Source organism: Sphaerodactylus townsendi, linkage group LG03 (genome assembly GCF_021028975.2).
Source record: "Sphaerodactylus townsendi isolate TG3544 linkage group LG03, MPM_Stown_v2.3, whole genome shotgun sequence".
NCBI classification, from domain to species: domain Eukaryota; kingdom Metazoa; phylum Chordata; class Lepidosauria; order Squamata; family Sphaerodactylidae; genus Sphaerodactylus; species Sphaerodactylus townsendi.
In genome coordinates this window covers 137,688,935-137,705,929 of record NC_059427.1, presented here as the reverse complement: position 1 = coordinate 137,705,929, position 16,995 = coordinate 137,688,935, and the positions used below count along the sequence as shown (strand labels likewise).

Below are 16,995 nucleotides of genomic sequence, written 5' to 3'. Positions count from 1 at the left end.
AGAAGCATACTCTTCACTCATAAGAAGTTTCTGAAATTTTATTGATCATCCCATTGATTAAAACCCCTGTGATTAAATATATCCTGAATTGGGAGGAAGAGTTCTAGTTCAAATGAAACTTTGAAACTGATTTTTCTTTCCCAAAAGGATCTCCCTCAAAAAAAAGCTGGGTAAATAAAGTACCACATGAATAATAGGTGTTATACAGTGCAAATCTATAATTTGCATTTTGTTTGTTAAACTTTTTGACATTTGTGTCAAACTTATTAAATTTCCAAACACAATATATCAAAGAATCAGATTATTAAGACCTCAGAAAATCAATCACAAATCAGTTTTCAGATGACACTGATGTCTTATTGCTATTCATTCCTCCTGGTCCATTTCTAGTATTCATTTTACATTCCTGCAGTGTTGAAATATGGCTCATGCCAGTATCTGTCCTTTTAGTAATCACCAAAGCAAAGCTTGGCAGTTGTCATAAATTACACTCTCGAGGGAAAAAAAAATGCCAGTAATACTCTGAATTGATTGAACAGCATGGAATCAAAACTAGCTGTCAGAGAACCCATTTGACCGATCTCTCCCCCTATCCTTATCCCCACTTCGGAAACAGGAGACTTCTAGTATTGCAATTATTTTGTGCCAACATACGCTGTATGGACCAATTATTTATAAAAGCATTATTTTAAATGACTGTGCAATTACATTTTTTTGGAATGTGCACTCAAAAGAAAGCTATAAAGGATACAACTGAATAGTTTTCATTTACCCACACAGCATTACAGAGTTTAAATAATAGCCTGTAGCCAGTGCAAACTGATTTATTCAGCCTCAAAACATCAATGTCCAGTGGAACGATTCTTTTGAGATGGCAGGGGGAAAAAAGATGCTACTTCAATCAAACCATGGGTGTCTTCCTACTAACGTTAAGCCCAGGGCTGGATTGTTCATTATGCTAAGAAAGGCTTGCAGCGATAGATGGGAGCATGTATCCATTTTGCGCCTTGGGTCTCATTAAAATATTCTCCACTCAAGACAGTTCTCTTGCCCCCATCAATAGGAAACAGCCATGCACTCTGCTGAAATAAAATTTATTTTGTTAGGTGAATGAGAAGCACAATGAGTGATGTCTGTTCTGCACTGCAAAATATTTCAAGGGCAGGGCATGACGGGAGGAAAGGGATGTGAATGGGGTTGATCTGTAGATGGATGCATTCCCATGCTTGCAAGAGACACAAGGCAGGCAAGACAGCAAGGCTTTGTGAGTCAAAGAAATCAAGGTCAGAGAATACAGTTTAGCACATGCTCATATTGCCTTTATTAAAATTATTTTTCAGTAACTTTAAAGATAAAATGTAATCATTCACATTAGGCTTTCATTGTTTTTAAATATTTCTTTTTTTGAGGAAAAAAAACACTAACAGCATTTGGATTCAGTTCTGTTCCAAATGGTTAGGATGCGTAACAAGTTAAAATAATATAATGACCAGCTAATTGATACCCGAAGTGAAGCCCATCAATGCTACCCCTTACTGTACAGGATCCTGAAAGGTCCCTCTGCATACTGCATATCCTCAGAAGTCACAGTGTTATTGTTCAAATATAAGAGATGGCTACCTTGTCACAGGCTTCAGGGTGGTGTAGTGGTTAAGAGCAGGTGGATCCTAATCTGGAGAACTGGGTTTGATTCCCCACTCCTCCACCTGAGTGGCAGAGGCTTATCTGGTGAACCAGATGTGTTTCTGCACTCCTACATTCCTGCTGGGTGACCTTGGGCTAGTCACAGTTCTTTGGAACTCTCTCAGCCTCACCTCCCTCACAAGGTGTCTGTTGTGGGAAGAGGAAGGGAAAGGAGCTTGTAAGCCACCTTGAGTCTCCTTATAGGAGAGAAGGGTGGGGTATACATCCAAAACTCTCTTCTTCTTCTACTGGTGCACTCAGTTGTGCTCCCCATTTTTAACATGCCCTTTTTGTTGGGCTATCCTGATATGGTGGCTTTTTGTCTTTCAGCCTCCAACATCCTGTGATGTATAATCACAGGCGCTGTGCATCACTGATAGCGTTTACTTTTAATTTATATAGGTGAAGCTCAATAGATCTGGTCAACACTCTACATGCATTGAGTATAAACTGTAAAACATATAATGGGTATTGCTTCTAAAGGGTATTGCTCCTAAAAAGGGTGTACTGTAGACAGATGTGATCGGGTTTAGATAAAGGCAGCAAAGATGGTAGGGGGTATACGAAAAAGAAAGGTGGAAGGAATGGGTGCGTTTAGCAAGAAGACTGATGGGAGACACTGTCTCACTCTTCAGATTGCTGAAGAATATTGTCTGGAACTGATGCCTCCCCATGACTGAGCCAGCCCCAGATTTAGTACACCCTGTCCCCAGACAAGGACTCAGTTGGTGGCATCAACTCCTGCTTTCACCGATCAACAGTGTCAAGGGAATGACACAGCTTCTTTAAACCAGCTGACAGCAACAGCAGCTGAGCCCACACAGTTTGGTGAGGAAACAGGCAAGGCAACCAGATGCAACAACTACAAGTAATTTCTTTCCTGGTCTCCTGCAAGACTCACTCATCTCACACTCACAACAGACACCTTGTGAGGTAGGTGGGGCTGAGAGAATTCCAAAGAACTAGCCCAAGGTCACCCAGCAGGAATGTAGGAGTGCGGAAACACATCTGGTTTACCAGATAAGCCTCTGCCACTCAAGTGGAGGAGTGGGGAATCAAACCCAGTTCTCCAGATTAGAATCCACCTGTTCTCATCCACTACACCATGCTGGCTCACAGGACCTCAGGGTCAGCATGGGATTTTGTGCAGGTTTCACACAGGGGCAGACAACAGACTAAGGAGAATATCTCAAGAAGCTCCAGACTGCAGAAGAGAGGCAGGGTGAGAAAGGCGGCAGAGGGAACAATCTTCCCTCTACCGTCCTGAAGTCTTCGCTGGCCCTGTCCAGGGCATGTCAGGACCATGGAGGTGCTGAGCTGGGAGTCTGGGACACACCAGAAACAGAAAAGATTTGCTCTTTTGCTGATTCCACGGACAAGACCAAGTCTAATATGCTTAAGTTACAGAAAGTTACATTAGCAGGTGAACATTAGAATAAACTACCGAATGTTATGAGTACTCCTTGCAATAGAATTAATTACATGTGGAGGAGACTCCCCTTTGCTGGAGAACTTCATGCAGAGGCTGGTCAGGCATCAGTCAGAGGTTCAGGCTTTCCACATTGAATGGAATAAAATAGCTGCCAGGTCCATTCCAATTCTAGAATTCTATGGATTTTATGTTTAATGTGCAACAATCTAGGGCTTTATCGCAAACCGGGAACTGTACCTCAGCAGAGACATTATGGAAAGGTTTCCTGAAGATATTTGAAAACTCCATTGTTCTAGAAAGACACATTTTTCAAAAAAGATCTTGTAGTGGAATTTCCCCACTAACCTGCAGGACCTGTTCTGTCATGCCCTCCAAGGGGTTTTTCTTTCTCTCTTTTGTTTCATAAACTGCCACCACTTAGCCTTTCGAGGAATTACTCACTGAGAGGGCCAGGGCTCCAATTTCCATTCATGGCACTGCCATTTTCAGTCCCCACCTTCTGCCTACATCTCCCACTACCAAAGGGAAAGTCTGGGTGCCCTTATGCACCACTAGGGATTAGCAACTTGCCAGTTGATGGGCTGTCACCTTATCCAGGTACCCTTTTAAAATAATGTGTTTGAATCGAAATAGGAAGTACAGAGAACAGCTACCAGTATTAGAAGTTATGAAACATTTATTAAAAAGAAAATGCCCACATGTTTAGTTTCAGCTCAACAACAGACTGAACAAGGGATCCAAAAGAAAATTGTAAACATCTCTCCCACTCTCCTTCTTGCTGTACATGCCTGGCTGATGATTTTACGATGGTGGAGGGGGCAAATCCCCCCCTTAGCCTGGTCTGGGCTGTCCCTCTTCCAAAACTCTGTTCCCTAGAGGAGTGAGTTGAGTATTTCATTGAATCCAGTAAGGAAGCAACTACCATTTCTAAAGTCTGGCTGGGTCAGACTGAAGCACAACTGACTTCCCCACCCCTATTTGTTCTCTTCCAAGAGAGAGAAAAACTATTCTAAAACTCACAGTAAAGGTTCTGTACAATCCAAACCTCCAAAGTAAAATGGATTTCGTACTTCAAATGTTTTCAAAAAAATAGTGAACTGTAGAGACATTTAAAAGTGTTAAATTATCAAGTGTGTTAGCCTTGTACCCTAATAGTAGAGTTCTTAACACCAAGGACTGAAAAATTCTGATCACAAATTATGAAAGGCTAGCAATGCATAAAACAGCATGTGAAGTGCACCCAAGATAATGGTATACATAATTTTTGTTCCACTGTTCTGCTTGAAGTGCCTGCTTTTCAACCATAACTCAAATTTGGCAAACCAATGGAACTTTTTGAAAGAACTGCTAGGTCACTGCGCCTTTTATGCACACATTACATAATATTTATTATTCATCACATCCAAGATTCTAGTTCTGGTTACTCCATTAAGTTTCTTATTATAACCAGTAAAAAATTCAAACATGGATTGTTATTTATGTTAACACATTGTGTTCTTTTTTTAAAAAGAGAACCTATATTAAGGCATAACAAGGTGCATTTGATTTAAATCAAATAGATTTAAATTACAAATCAAATCGCAATTTAAATTGCTAGTCAGGACAACTTGATTTAAATCAGGATTTTCTACATAGAGACTTATTCTTGCTGATATAATCCTGATATGTACAACCAGATGAGGGTTTCATTTTTAGAATAATAACATTTGGATTAGTTTTACAGTTATATAAAAATTACTGGTTTGGTTATATTATTAGTTTTTCCAGCCTGGTTGGTTGAATGATTGCGAGAGTTTCTTAGAACAAGAAGAAACTCTGGAAGCAATTCCTCATCTAGATTCAGGGACACAAAAAAATTCTGCTCATTCCCTCCGACTCTGACATTGAGATCACCCATAAGAATAATTGTGGCCCCGGGATGCTGTGCTTTAAGGCTCTCTAGACAATTAAAAAGGTATAGCCATTGTGTATGGAGAGCATCTCTAGCAAGACTGGGAGGAAGAGATACATTTATTAGTATAAAATTAGAAAAATTCCCCTTAACCAGAATGGCTTGAGCCAATTTATAGCAAGGATACAACTCAGTTATGCTAAGGTTCAATCTGGCGTCAATCGTTATAACCCAACTTGGTACCTCCCCATTGCATTGGATTTATGGGCATGTAAACAAAAGGAGCGGTATCCAGGAAACTGGATTGGTGTGGGGGACCAGGTTTCTTGTAATAACATAAAATTAAAACCTCTTAAAAATTGGGAAAAATCCAGGTTTCTAGCTTTATTCTGCCACCCTGCAATATTCCAAGATAACAGTTTAGAATGGGTGGGGTAAGTGCCTCTATTTCCTTGGTGTCAATCAACCACATTCAATTGGTCAAGGGTCCCATTGACATTATGGTATTCACAGCCATTTGAGGGGACCACTACACCCTCATGAAAAGTCATACTACCAGAAATACATACATAGTTCACCTTGCAATAATTTCATAATTATCTATCTCGAGTTTCATTCAGGTCACCAGGTCTTGCATTTCTTTGTGTTTGCATTTTATATGCATGCTTGCCTTAGCCATAGGTAGAGGAACTGCATCCCCAAACTGGGTCTTTTTAATGGTCTGCTACCATTACACATGTTCTCTTCCACACCATTGCCTAAAGAAAATTCAGAATATTCTCAAGGACCCGTCCCATCCGGCATACTCTTTTTTTGAAATGTTACCATCTAGAAGACGATACAGGATCATAAAAACAAGGACAAATAGGCTCAAAGACAGCTTTTATTCAAGAGCCATGGTTATGCTGAACTCCATAGTTTCGCACTGATGTGGTTGGGGCTGTGTAGTGATGGTTGGAGGAGGGTGGGATGTGAGGTCTGGAAGAGTGTGCATCGGGGAAGGCTTGTAATTTCATTGTGCGTGCATAATGACAATAAAAGATTTTATTATTATTATTATTATTATCATCATCATCATCATCATCATCATCATTATTGTTATTGTTAGTGTAGAACTATTCCACTTCAAACCATCTTCTATTAATTGAATTACTTGCAACTTAGAACTTAAGATGTAAGGGGTTGATTTTGTGCACATATATTTGCAAAGGTACAATGGAATCAAGGTTTTTCCCCACAATTCTGTATATTTACTTTATTACATTTCACTGCGAAGAAGAGCATAAGGGTCAGTTACTCCAGTCGATAACAAGTCTCAAGAAGGGTCCAAGAGATTTATTAGAACTGTGTCAGCCCCATGGCCAGATAGCCGAAACTGAGGTTTGGCTCTCTGGCCCCTGGTATATACCTGTAGGTCACAGTTTGACTCAACCCAGAATCCCCCCACCCTTGCATTCCCATAATATCAGCATGTGAAAGGAGAGTGAGAAAGAGACATTGTTTTTGGGACAGGCAGTTTACTCCCTCAGGAAGGCAGATAAGGAGAAACAGTTGAGCACTATTGAGCTAGTTACTTGCGAGCAAGAAGAGCCCCCATGGCCTTGGGCGATGATAATAGCTGGGCCATCTGCACTCAGACTGTGTACGTGTGAGCTGCCAGGCCAAGCATGGCGCAGGCCTGACAAAGAGACATGTTATCTATACAGGCAGAAATTCAGTTTTGAGAACTGCAAAACCAAGCATCTGTGATAATATTTTCCAAATGGAAAAACTGCCCAAAATACAGAACAGAAACCTCTGGAAGAGCATGACATTGTAAATGAATCAACGGAATTTCATTTACCAAAAATTTTAAACATTGCATGAATAGAAAGGCTCATGCCACATAATTAAAAACTAATCCTTATTTCATGATGGATAACCCTTGGACTATAATGTATCTTAAAAAGAAAACTATTTAAAAATCCAGTTTAAATGTTAAAAATCCATTTTTAAACATCAATTTTTATCCACCCTGAGGTATAATCAACTTACTGAAATTCTTTTGAGATTGGATATTGGATCAATTCCATAATTTTGAATTGCTGAGGAATATTTTTAAATGCCTTTGGTAATTAGTAGATTCATAAGGTGAAAACATCATATACCTTTACTGGCTCTGGACAATAATTAATTGTCTGACTGTCTTATTTATTTTTATTTTATTTATTTATTATTTATATTTATATACCGCCCTCCCCAAAGACTCAGGGTGGTGATTCATATGAGCTACATTCATCTTCATATGAGCTACACTATCAGTGGCACTCCGGGACAGCCAAAGAGTTTTCTGAACATCTACTATTTGAGATCCTTTCATCAAAAATGCCAGGGACTGAACATGGGACTTTCTGCATACAAATTACACACCCTATTGAAAGACCCAAAAGAACATGAGCATCATGCTGAATCTGAACAATTGCGCATCTAGCCCAGCATTCTGTTCATACCTTGACCAATCAGCTACCTCTAGGAAGATCATGAACAGAAAGACTACAACAGCATCATCCCACCTGTGCTCCCCAGCAACTGATTTTAAGAGGCAAACTACTTCTGATACTGGATATTAGTAGCCATTGATAGCTTAGTCTTCCATGAATTGCCACTTCCCTTTTAAAGATCCTCCAGTTAGCACCTGTGACATCTTGTGGCAGCAAGTTCCACAAGTTAACTATAAGTTGGGTGAAGAAACACTTCCTTTTGTTTGTCCTGAATCTCCCACCCTTCAGCTTCAGTGCATGATACTGGGTTCAAGTTGAAAAAACACCAGTCCCAGTATGGGCCCCTGAAGGACTCCACTGCTCACATCCCCCTGCTACGGGAACTGACCATTTATAATTCCTATTTTTTTGTGACTTTCCAGTTATAAGAGGACTTGTCTGTTCAGGAGCCTTTCCAGACCCCTTCCCGTGAGAGGGTGTCATAAGTAGTATGGGGAACAGGAACTGCCATAAGAACAAGGCACCGCTGAACACAAAATGGATGCCTCTCTGAGACTTCTGAGTCTCTATCTTGCACATCAAAGCTTGTGTGGGAAGGTGGTTGTCAGCTGTACTTTTCCAGTGGCTCAAAGGTGTGCCTGGTTGGACAATGTGGCTAGCTAATCTCCACTGTCTCACCCTAAGGTGGATTTTTTTTCCACAGTATACCAAAGTGTAGCATGTGCACAGAGGAGTCACAAGAATCACATGTACCACATACACAAATTACCAGGGTAAACACAAAGGAGGTCAGAGTTCCAATAATTTTGTGTAGGAGTTCTATAACAGTACATGTACTGTTCCAAATCCTTACCTGGAGACAGTGCCTATATTAGGCCAGGATCTTTAACTTGGCACAGCAGATGAAGGATGCTGATGGGCAAGAGGGTTAATGAATAAATGAAGTAGAAAGTTCAGCAGCTGTGCCTTGCTTTTGTGCCTAAACATAGCGACAGTATGTCTGAGCAAAAGATTTGGTACCTGAAAACCTACTTTCAGAATCCTAAGGTCTAACTCAAGCATCTGTTTTTCCTTCATGTCCGTTTTACTCCATAAAGCCAAAATAATACATTAGCTATATTTATCATTTTTTTAAAAGTGCTCTTTTGGGCATTTCAGTCATGGAATATGTATTGCCAGACTGTCACTAGCCAGTACTTCTGTCTTGATAAATGAATCTGAATAAATTGATTTTTTTTACTTGTTTGCAAAGAGTGGAGAAATGTGAAGTGTAAATTAATGAGCCCCAATTTCGTTTTAAAAAGCCGAGTTTATCTGTAAATGGGCACGTTGAATTTTCTAAAATGTATCTAATCAGAAGACAAAGGCAGCATTATTATGAGAAAATGGCAACATGTGGATTTTCTTCCATATCTGCATTCCTTCTGGGGGAATTCATCTGCATGTAAACTCATTAAGCATCTCAGGCTGATATTTCAGATCCTGGAATCCAATTAGGGGCACCAGTGACACACTGTCTTTTGGAGCTCAAGATCCTCTTTGTAATAAAATGAAGGCACAGGGTAAATAACTAAGGAATGACTTCATGACATCATCTAAAAAGGGAGAAAAAAACCCTCTTTCTGCTTCTCTCTTGGTTCATATAGCTATGTTAAAGACTCGTTCAAGAACATCTCTTAAGGAAACCTCTTAAGTCTCCAAGCCCTGAAGTTGTTTTCAGGCCACATACACAGATGAGTGAATCAACCAGTCAATTGTTCTCTGATTGGGTTAGGTCCGGGCCAAATATTTAACTAGCAGAAGGGACTGTTCCTGCTTCCCTTTCCTTGATTGCAGCTCACTGATCTTCACAAAATGCTGCTTCTGGAAAACAGGAAATTTTCAAAAAAAACATGGGGGAGGGGAAGTCTGTGCCAGGAAGGGGAAATCAGTGGGATTTGTCTCTCCACTTCCCTTAGTGGTAAATTTAGTCAGTATCCAACCCATCATCTGTGCATATGTAGTCAATTTCTCTGGCTTTCTTCTCTTAGAGCTGTGGGTCTCCCAGATCCTAGTTCAACACTAACCTCTATACCACACTGGCTATCTTGCTCTTGTTTGTAGGGGTGGGATGAAGGAGAAAAGAGGGAGGAAACACAGGCTTCTTAGATCTGCTGTTCTTCAGGCTGTACAACCTCCAAGCTCCTGGGCATTTTGGCAGTGCATTGAGAGATCCACACATCCCCAAATGTGTACTAAATAGTCAATTTGTCAGTAGGGAAATAAGGAGCAGGGGAATGTAGCTAGGTTTATTCAATCCTTGAGAATAAATCAAATTCAGCAAAGAAATCCAGTAACAGAGATTTTTGTAAGTATCCCTAACACTCTGTTTTGAATAAGGTTCCTATATAATTCATTGTGATGAATCCCTCTTCTTCCAGCTCTGGTGACTGGACAAGCCTGAATAATTTTTACCCCATAAGGCTAAATGAACACAAGAAAGCATGAAGTTGCCTTATACTGAGTCATATCACTCTTTGTCATGGTTGGTGTTATCTATTCTGACTGGTAGTAGCTCTCCAGGGTCTCAGGTCGAGGACTTTCACATCACCTACAACCTGATCCTTTGAACTGGATACAGGGACTAAACCTGAAAGATTCTGCATGCAAAGCAGATGTTCTACCATTGCACCAATTATATATGCCAGCCACAGAAATCCAGTAACCCTCCAGATTTTACTTCCTGCTCTGGACCATAAAAGTGATTTCTCAAGTGCTTTGGAGCCTACAATACAGGGAATCAACTTGAAGCAGAGAGTCATAAGTAGGGGTGAGTGTTAAGCCAAACAACAGAGGGCAGATCCTTGGTTTATTGTAATTTTATCATCCTTTTTAGCCACCCAATATAGCTACCAAAGTAACTTACAATATTTGAAATCCCAATTGCGTTGAGCACAGCGCCATTTACAGAACACTTTAATTTATATATTATACATCTTCTGACAAACAAACTGCATATCATGAGACAAGACCCAAAACTGTAAGAATGATTTTCAAAAAGGTATGCATTGTCAACCTAGTTCATAGCTCTCTGGCATCATGTTTACACTATGAATTACTGTAAACCATTTTCGATGTGGTTTAACCATAATGGACTCCCAACCAAGAAACGCTGGTGAGTATCTTCTAACACGAGAAATTTGGGGAGCTTCTCTTTGTTGTTGCTTTTTAATATTTTGAATTCACCGTGTTTCAACTTTATCCTTCTCTGTTTTAAAGGTGTCTTGCATGTTTATACTGAATGACAGGTAATAATTTTCCTTCCCATGCGTAATATGCATTATACATTATTCATAACAAATTAATACTCTTTTAAAAGGCATATTTAAAATATTTACAACATTTAGCAAACAATCAAATGAGAGACTCGGTAAGCACATTATTTTTCCATCGCAGGCATTAAATTTTAAACAGAACTTCTGATCTTCCGACTATCACTGGTATCTTAGAGGACTGAAGTTATGCAGAGGCATTCCAAAATTACAACAATCACGGGGAGAATCCTCAATGTTTTCAGGCAAATTAATATGTCTGGCCCTCACTTAAGATACCTATATGTACATTTAACTCATAAATTATGACTCCACCTAAAAGAAAAAAAAAGTGCAAAGATAATCCTAAGAAGTTTTACATTCGTCTAAACTTACTGACAACATATACAAAGTATAATCTTTATTCCTGTTTCAGGGCTCAGAATCCTTGATGGGATTCCAAGTGAAGCCTTCCTTGCAGGGTACAATCCCAATTTTAGGCTTACCTACAATGAGACCCATTTACATGCCACTCATTAGCATTAAATTATCGGGAGGAAAGGAACAGTCATTTGGAGACAGTCTCTGTAGAGATCTGCATTGGTACAATTTTAGTCATGAATGCTTTAAACACTAAACAGGGCCTATGGGAAATCAATGCATTGTGTATAAGCAAAAAGCTGAGCCCGCACAGGGGAAACCAACATACTTTGTGTTCTATTTTAATTTCTGAAGCATAGTTATGCAACATTTTTTAAAAAAATACTTCTCTCTGTTCATTTCATAATATCTGGTCAAGGATTTCATATTCAAATCTTTGTTATTCAGAGCATGTCATGCCACTCCTTTTTGCATCCAACCCAAACTCCTTTGGTGCAAATTCAGCTGAATTGACTTACTCATAAGCAGTACTGAAATCTGTATGAAAAAGTGAGTTGCTAAGAACAAAAATTCCATATTTCAATGACATTTGCAGCACCATCCTGGACAGAGTCAGAGATTCTAAAGCCCACTGAAGATAATGGACTTGGAAGAGTGTAACTCTGCTTAGAATGGCATTGTTACTTTTATTTGCTTTAGTGGAACTGCAGCCTTTTTCTCAGCCTTTAACCATCAGTCCCACAAGTCTCCAGAATTTGTCCCCATTTTGAAAAAGTTGGTTTAGGTTCAAAAAAATTGGCTGTTGCGGGTTTCCCAGGCTGTGTGGCCATGGTCTGATGGTATCACCTCCTAATGTTTTGCTTGCATCGGTGACAGGCATCTTCAGAGGTTTGTCATGGTAAGATACGTTTCTCTCCATGGCACAGTTTCTCTCTGTGGCATACTCCATACTGTGCCCAGAGAGAGACACATCTTACCATGACATGCCTCGGAGGCTGCTAGTCACAGATGCAGGTTAGCAGTTCAGAAAACCTACAACAGCCAGCTGATTCTGGCTATGCAAGCCTTCGACAAGATCAAAAAATTGTTACAAATCATTTGTTTTCATATTAATGGTTAAGAAAGCTCCTGTGGAATCCCATCAGATACACAATCTAGACCTTTTAGATTAGAAGGATAGTTAAAACTTTATTTTCCCTGCCTTTACAAGAAGCATTAAAAACACACCATCCTCTTGCTAATTTTACTGCTTTAATTGATTTGACTGTTGGGTTTTTTAAAACTCTTACTAGTAATATTGATGATTTGATATTTTTCACTTAATGTAAGATGCTTTGGGGAATAATAGCCAAAGAGCAGCATATTAATAGAAATAATAAATACATTATAAATGAACAAATTGATCCAGCTTTAATTTCTGAAAATGACATAGATGTTCATGAGACAGATATGGAGGATAGGTTTATCAATGTCTATTAGCCATGGTGACTAAAGGAAACCTCCATGTTCAGAGGCAGTAAACCCCTACATACCAGAGCCAGGAATCAATGTCAGAGCAAGGACTCAGCCTCTATGCCCTAGAGATAGAAAAAGTGCAGAGAAGGGCAACGAGGATGATTGAAGGATTGGAGCACCTTCCTTATGAGGAGAGGCTGCGGCGTTTGGGACTCTTTAGTTTGGAGAGGAGACGTCTGAGGGGGGATATGATTGAAGTCTATAAAATTATGCATGGGGTAGAAAATGTTGACAGAGAGAAATTTTTCTTACAATACTAGAACCAGGGGGCATTCATTGAAAATGCTGGGGGGAAGAATTAGGACTAATAAAAGGAAAAACTTCTTCACACAATGTGTGATTGGTGTTTGGAATATGCTGCCACAGGAGGTGGTAATGGCCACTAACCTGGATAGCTTTAGAAAGGGCTTGGACAGATTTATGGAGGAGAAGTCGATCTATGGCTACTAATCTTGATCCTCCTTGATCTCAGATAGCAAATGCCTTAGCAGACCAGGTGCTCAGGAGCAGCAGCAGCAGCAGCAGCAGGCCATTGCGTTCACATCCTGCATGTGAGCTCCCAAAGGCACCTGGTGGGCCACTGTGAGTAGCAGAATGCTGGACTAGATGGACTCTGGTCTGATCCAGCAGGCTTGTTCTTATGTTCTTATGGTTGGACTTCCAGAGGAACTGACAGCCAGTGTGTGAGAAAGGATGATGGATTAGATAGACCACTGGTCTGATCCAGCAGAGCTCAGGTTGTTGGAGGTGCTCATATTCCAGTTTATAGAAAAGGACAGTATCAAACACCCACTTGTCCAGGAGCACTAGATGCATTATCCAGCTACAACTCAGTTTCTTTAGCAACGAAGAAACAGAGACCTTAGAAAGCTTTTGACAAACAGGACTAAAGTCCTAAGCATGCATAGACAAAACAATTTCCATAAGTACTATGAGACATTAGCATTACTTTCAAGAGGTCTCTGCATAAGAACAGCTGTCACCTGACTTGGTTGATATTCCTCTATGAAAGAACAAAAATAACATCCTCCAAATACAGCAAGCCAGAGATAATCTGTAAAGGCTTTGAAATGGTTTGCCCTTTCCTCTCTATTGGAGCTCCATTCAAAGGAAACTATTAATACTCCCTAATTTAACAAACAGCCAGAGGGACAAGAGTGAAAAGTCACTGTCTGTCAGTGGTGAGAAGCTCTGCTGTCATGGACAAGGGAGGGGGTTAGGAAGACAGCTGGTTATGGCAGGAATCCCCACCCTAAACAATCTGTGAGTGAAATCTCTCACTTGGCTGGCTAAACACTTGAAAGAAGCCAATTATTTTATGTGCTATCTAGTCATTTCATGGATATGAGACCACTCTTCTCATGCAGTACTGTAAGGATGGACAATGTAACCACAACAGCACAGTGAAAAGCAAGGGAACACGTGTTCCTAGAAAACCACAGATATATCTTCTCTCTTTCCGTGCAGCAGCACCTTCCCTGTCAACATCATGCCACAAGAAGGGTCATCCACTTGCATAGGCAATATAGGAACATGGTCCACTGCACATAATGGGCAAATATATTATCCATATTTGTGGCCTACTCAACCCCAAAGCATTACCCAAGGCACAGGGGGGGAGGGGGGTAATTTTGTAACTGGGAACAGGCCCACAATTTGGGGGATGGGAAATGCTTTGGTTCATTAAATATCGGAAGGCTTAGGGAAGAATGCAGTGAACAAGGTACTCTTTCACTAGCTTATGCTATTACAACTTCACAAAGCATCGAGATGTGACCATTCTTTGGAAAAGCACACAATGATTAAGAACAATTCCCATCTGTAAGAGTAGTACGTAAGGTATATCATGACATGTAATTAAGAATTTATTACTCATGGTGCTTGTTTGGTTTTGATAAGAGAAATGGTAGAATTTTCCTGAAAACTCAAGATCCCACTGATGTTAACAGAATCATGAAAGGAGTCAATTTTCTTCAGTATGTGTAATACTTATTTTGAAAACCAAAGCCATTCCAGTTGCCTTACCTTTCTACCCCCTGTGTTTATGCGGAGTGGTGTAAGGAAGGGGTCAAAAATCATATGGCTGGTTTCTATATTGACAGGTGATTGACGTTTCCCAACAGAGCAAAGATTCCAGGCTGAATTCACCAAGCCCCAAAAGGAAGGAACTGCAACCAAAAGAAAGAAGAACATATTTCAAGAAGGGTTTGTGGGAAGGGTAAAAAAAGAGACAAGAAATAACCTTTATACTTTTACTGTATGTAATATATACAGATTCTAAGGAAACAGAAGACCAGTTAATGTAAAGAAGGAATACAGATTCTCTTCAAAAGTTACATTAAATTCATCACTATTTGGTTGTATGAATATTACAAAAGAAGGAAAGAGTTTGGATTTATAACCCAACTTTTGTGGGTTATAAGGTTGCTTACAAACTCGTTTCCCTTCCTCTCCCCAGAATCGAAACCTTGTGAAGTAGAAGGAGCTGAGAGTGTTCTGAACAAACCGTGACTAACCCAAGGTCATCCAGCAGAAATGTAGGAGTGGGGAAACAAATCTGATTCACCAGATAAGAGACCGCTCCTTATGTGGAGGAGTGGAGAATCAAACCCAGTTCTCCCCATCAGAGTCCATCTGCTCTTAACCACTATAACATGCCCTGTCTTCCATTTTCCAGAATCCATGGAATCACCCCAGCCTGAAAGCTGAAGAGCTGTGGGATAATGCAGCGTGACATAACAAATCATGATACCCCTCTAGTCTAGAGAAAAGGCCAGACAAAATGTGATGGCAGACATGGGGCCACCCTGTGGCTGCCAAAACTGCTTTAGAAGCAGTTGCAGTTCTTTAAAACCTCAAGGCCCCAATACAAATCAGGTGCATGGCAGTTCTAGCTCTTGTCCACCCACACACTATGGCACCTGTTTTGGCACCAGAAAATCACAAAGGGGCAAACTCCTGGGGCTGCTGGGAGCCTGATCTGAAATCAGGGGCTCGGTGGTCATTTTTAAGGAATTACAAGTGCTTCTAAAATGGTGTCAGTTGCCACAGGGTGTGCCTGCGGTTGCCATCACGTTTGGCTGGGCTCAAAGATAGTACTGTGTAGCACGCTTTGTTTATTTTTAAAAATGAGCAAACAGTAAAGAAGTAAGGCACATCTTAAAGAAATATTTAATGTTGTTCAGCTAAACAAATCAAAGAAAGAGATACTTATAGATTGGTTCATATAGTTACCATTGGTTCAGAAATCTCTGGGTGACTGTGGCAGCAGCAGTCAGAACCAGGAAGTGTAGGCATCCATTGAGAGTATCCTCCCAGAATTCTAAATGCTGGTACTGCTAACTGGAGTTGCAGGAGTAGCACTGAGAAGCAGAGGGAAGCTCTCTATGGATGTCTGTAGTCATTTACTCTGACAGCTGTTACTACAGGCACCCAGAGGTGGTAGTTGTTTCACAGGCTGTTCTGTAAACTACACCCATAATAATGTATAGCAATAAATTACTGGGCATACCATAGTGAATGTCCATAACTATAGATCTGTAACCATCTGGATCTCTGCTTATGACTACCATCATGGGCGTTAAGTGAATGTTTCTGTCACAAAATGCCTCAATATACGTTTATTTCAGAAGAAAAGGTTTTACGATAAGCCCAATAATTTTAGAACACTTTTGGTTAAACTAGTCCGAGAGACAATGATCACCCAACAGTAAATCCAAAAAGAGCCTTCAAATGAGTAGGTAAAGAGAGCACAAATTGCTCAGATCCTTCAGTTTCAGCAAGTTGTGTGCTATGAAACACATCTCCCGCAGATAAATTCATCTGTTCAGTTCTTCTGCTTGCACAGATAATACTCAAACATTTAATTTCCAGCTTCACTTCCTTCCCCTTGTACTGACTTATTGGCCTTCTCAAAGAGTGAATCAGCAGATGAGCACAGAAATTGTCACTGTGCTTGAGGAAGCAGCAGATATAACAGAAGTGGATATGTTGCTGGCACTACATGCCATGAAGGGGGTGGGGGTGGCTTGAGGGTTACCCTAATTTCATAGCCTTTCCTTTTCTGCAAACCTGTTTTAAAGCACCCTGAGGCCCATCTCAAAATGCATTTTGTTACCCAACTTGGTGGAAGACCATGTAATTTTTATTTACGTGTATAATATCCAGATTCTAGTCACCATGCAAGTTTTACATGTTATTGATATTATATTATGTTGGACTCTGCCATGATTGTGTAAAGAAAGCCAGGTTTACATATTTTAACAATTCTTCCAGACATCTGATAACCTCACTGCTATGTTTTTGCCTTCCACAGCAAACAAC

At 40.2% G+C, this 16,995-nt stretch overlaps 1 protein-coding gene across 2 annotated transcripts in view; it reads right to left on the bottom strand.

The window, feature by feature from the left end:
• Positions 1 to 16,995, bottom strand: part of CA10 (carbonic anhydrase 10) — a 437,829-nt gene that overhangs the window by 234,839 nt on the left and 185,995 nt on the right. For both annotated transcript variants that reach the window (XM_048488424.1, XM_048488425.1), the window contains one exon: positions 14,698 to 14,840. In XM_048488424.1, coding sequence (XP_048344381.1) covers positions 14,698 to 14,840 — 143 coding nt within the window. The remainder of the gene's footprint in view (positions 1 to 14,697; positions 14,841 to 16,995) is intronic.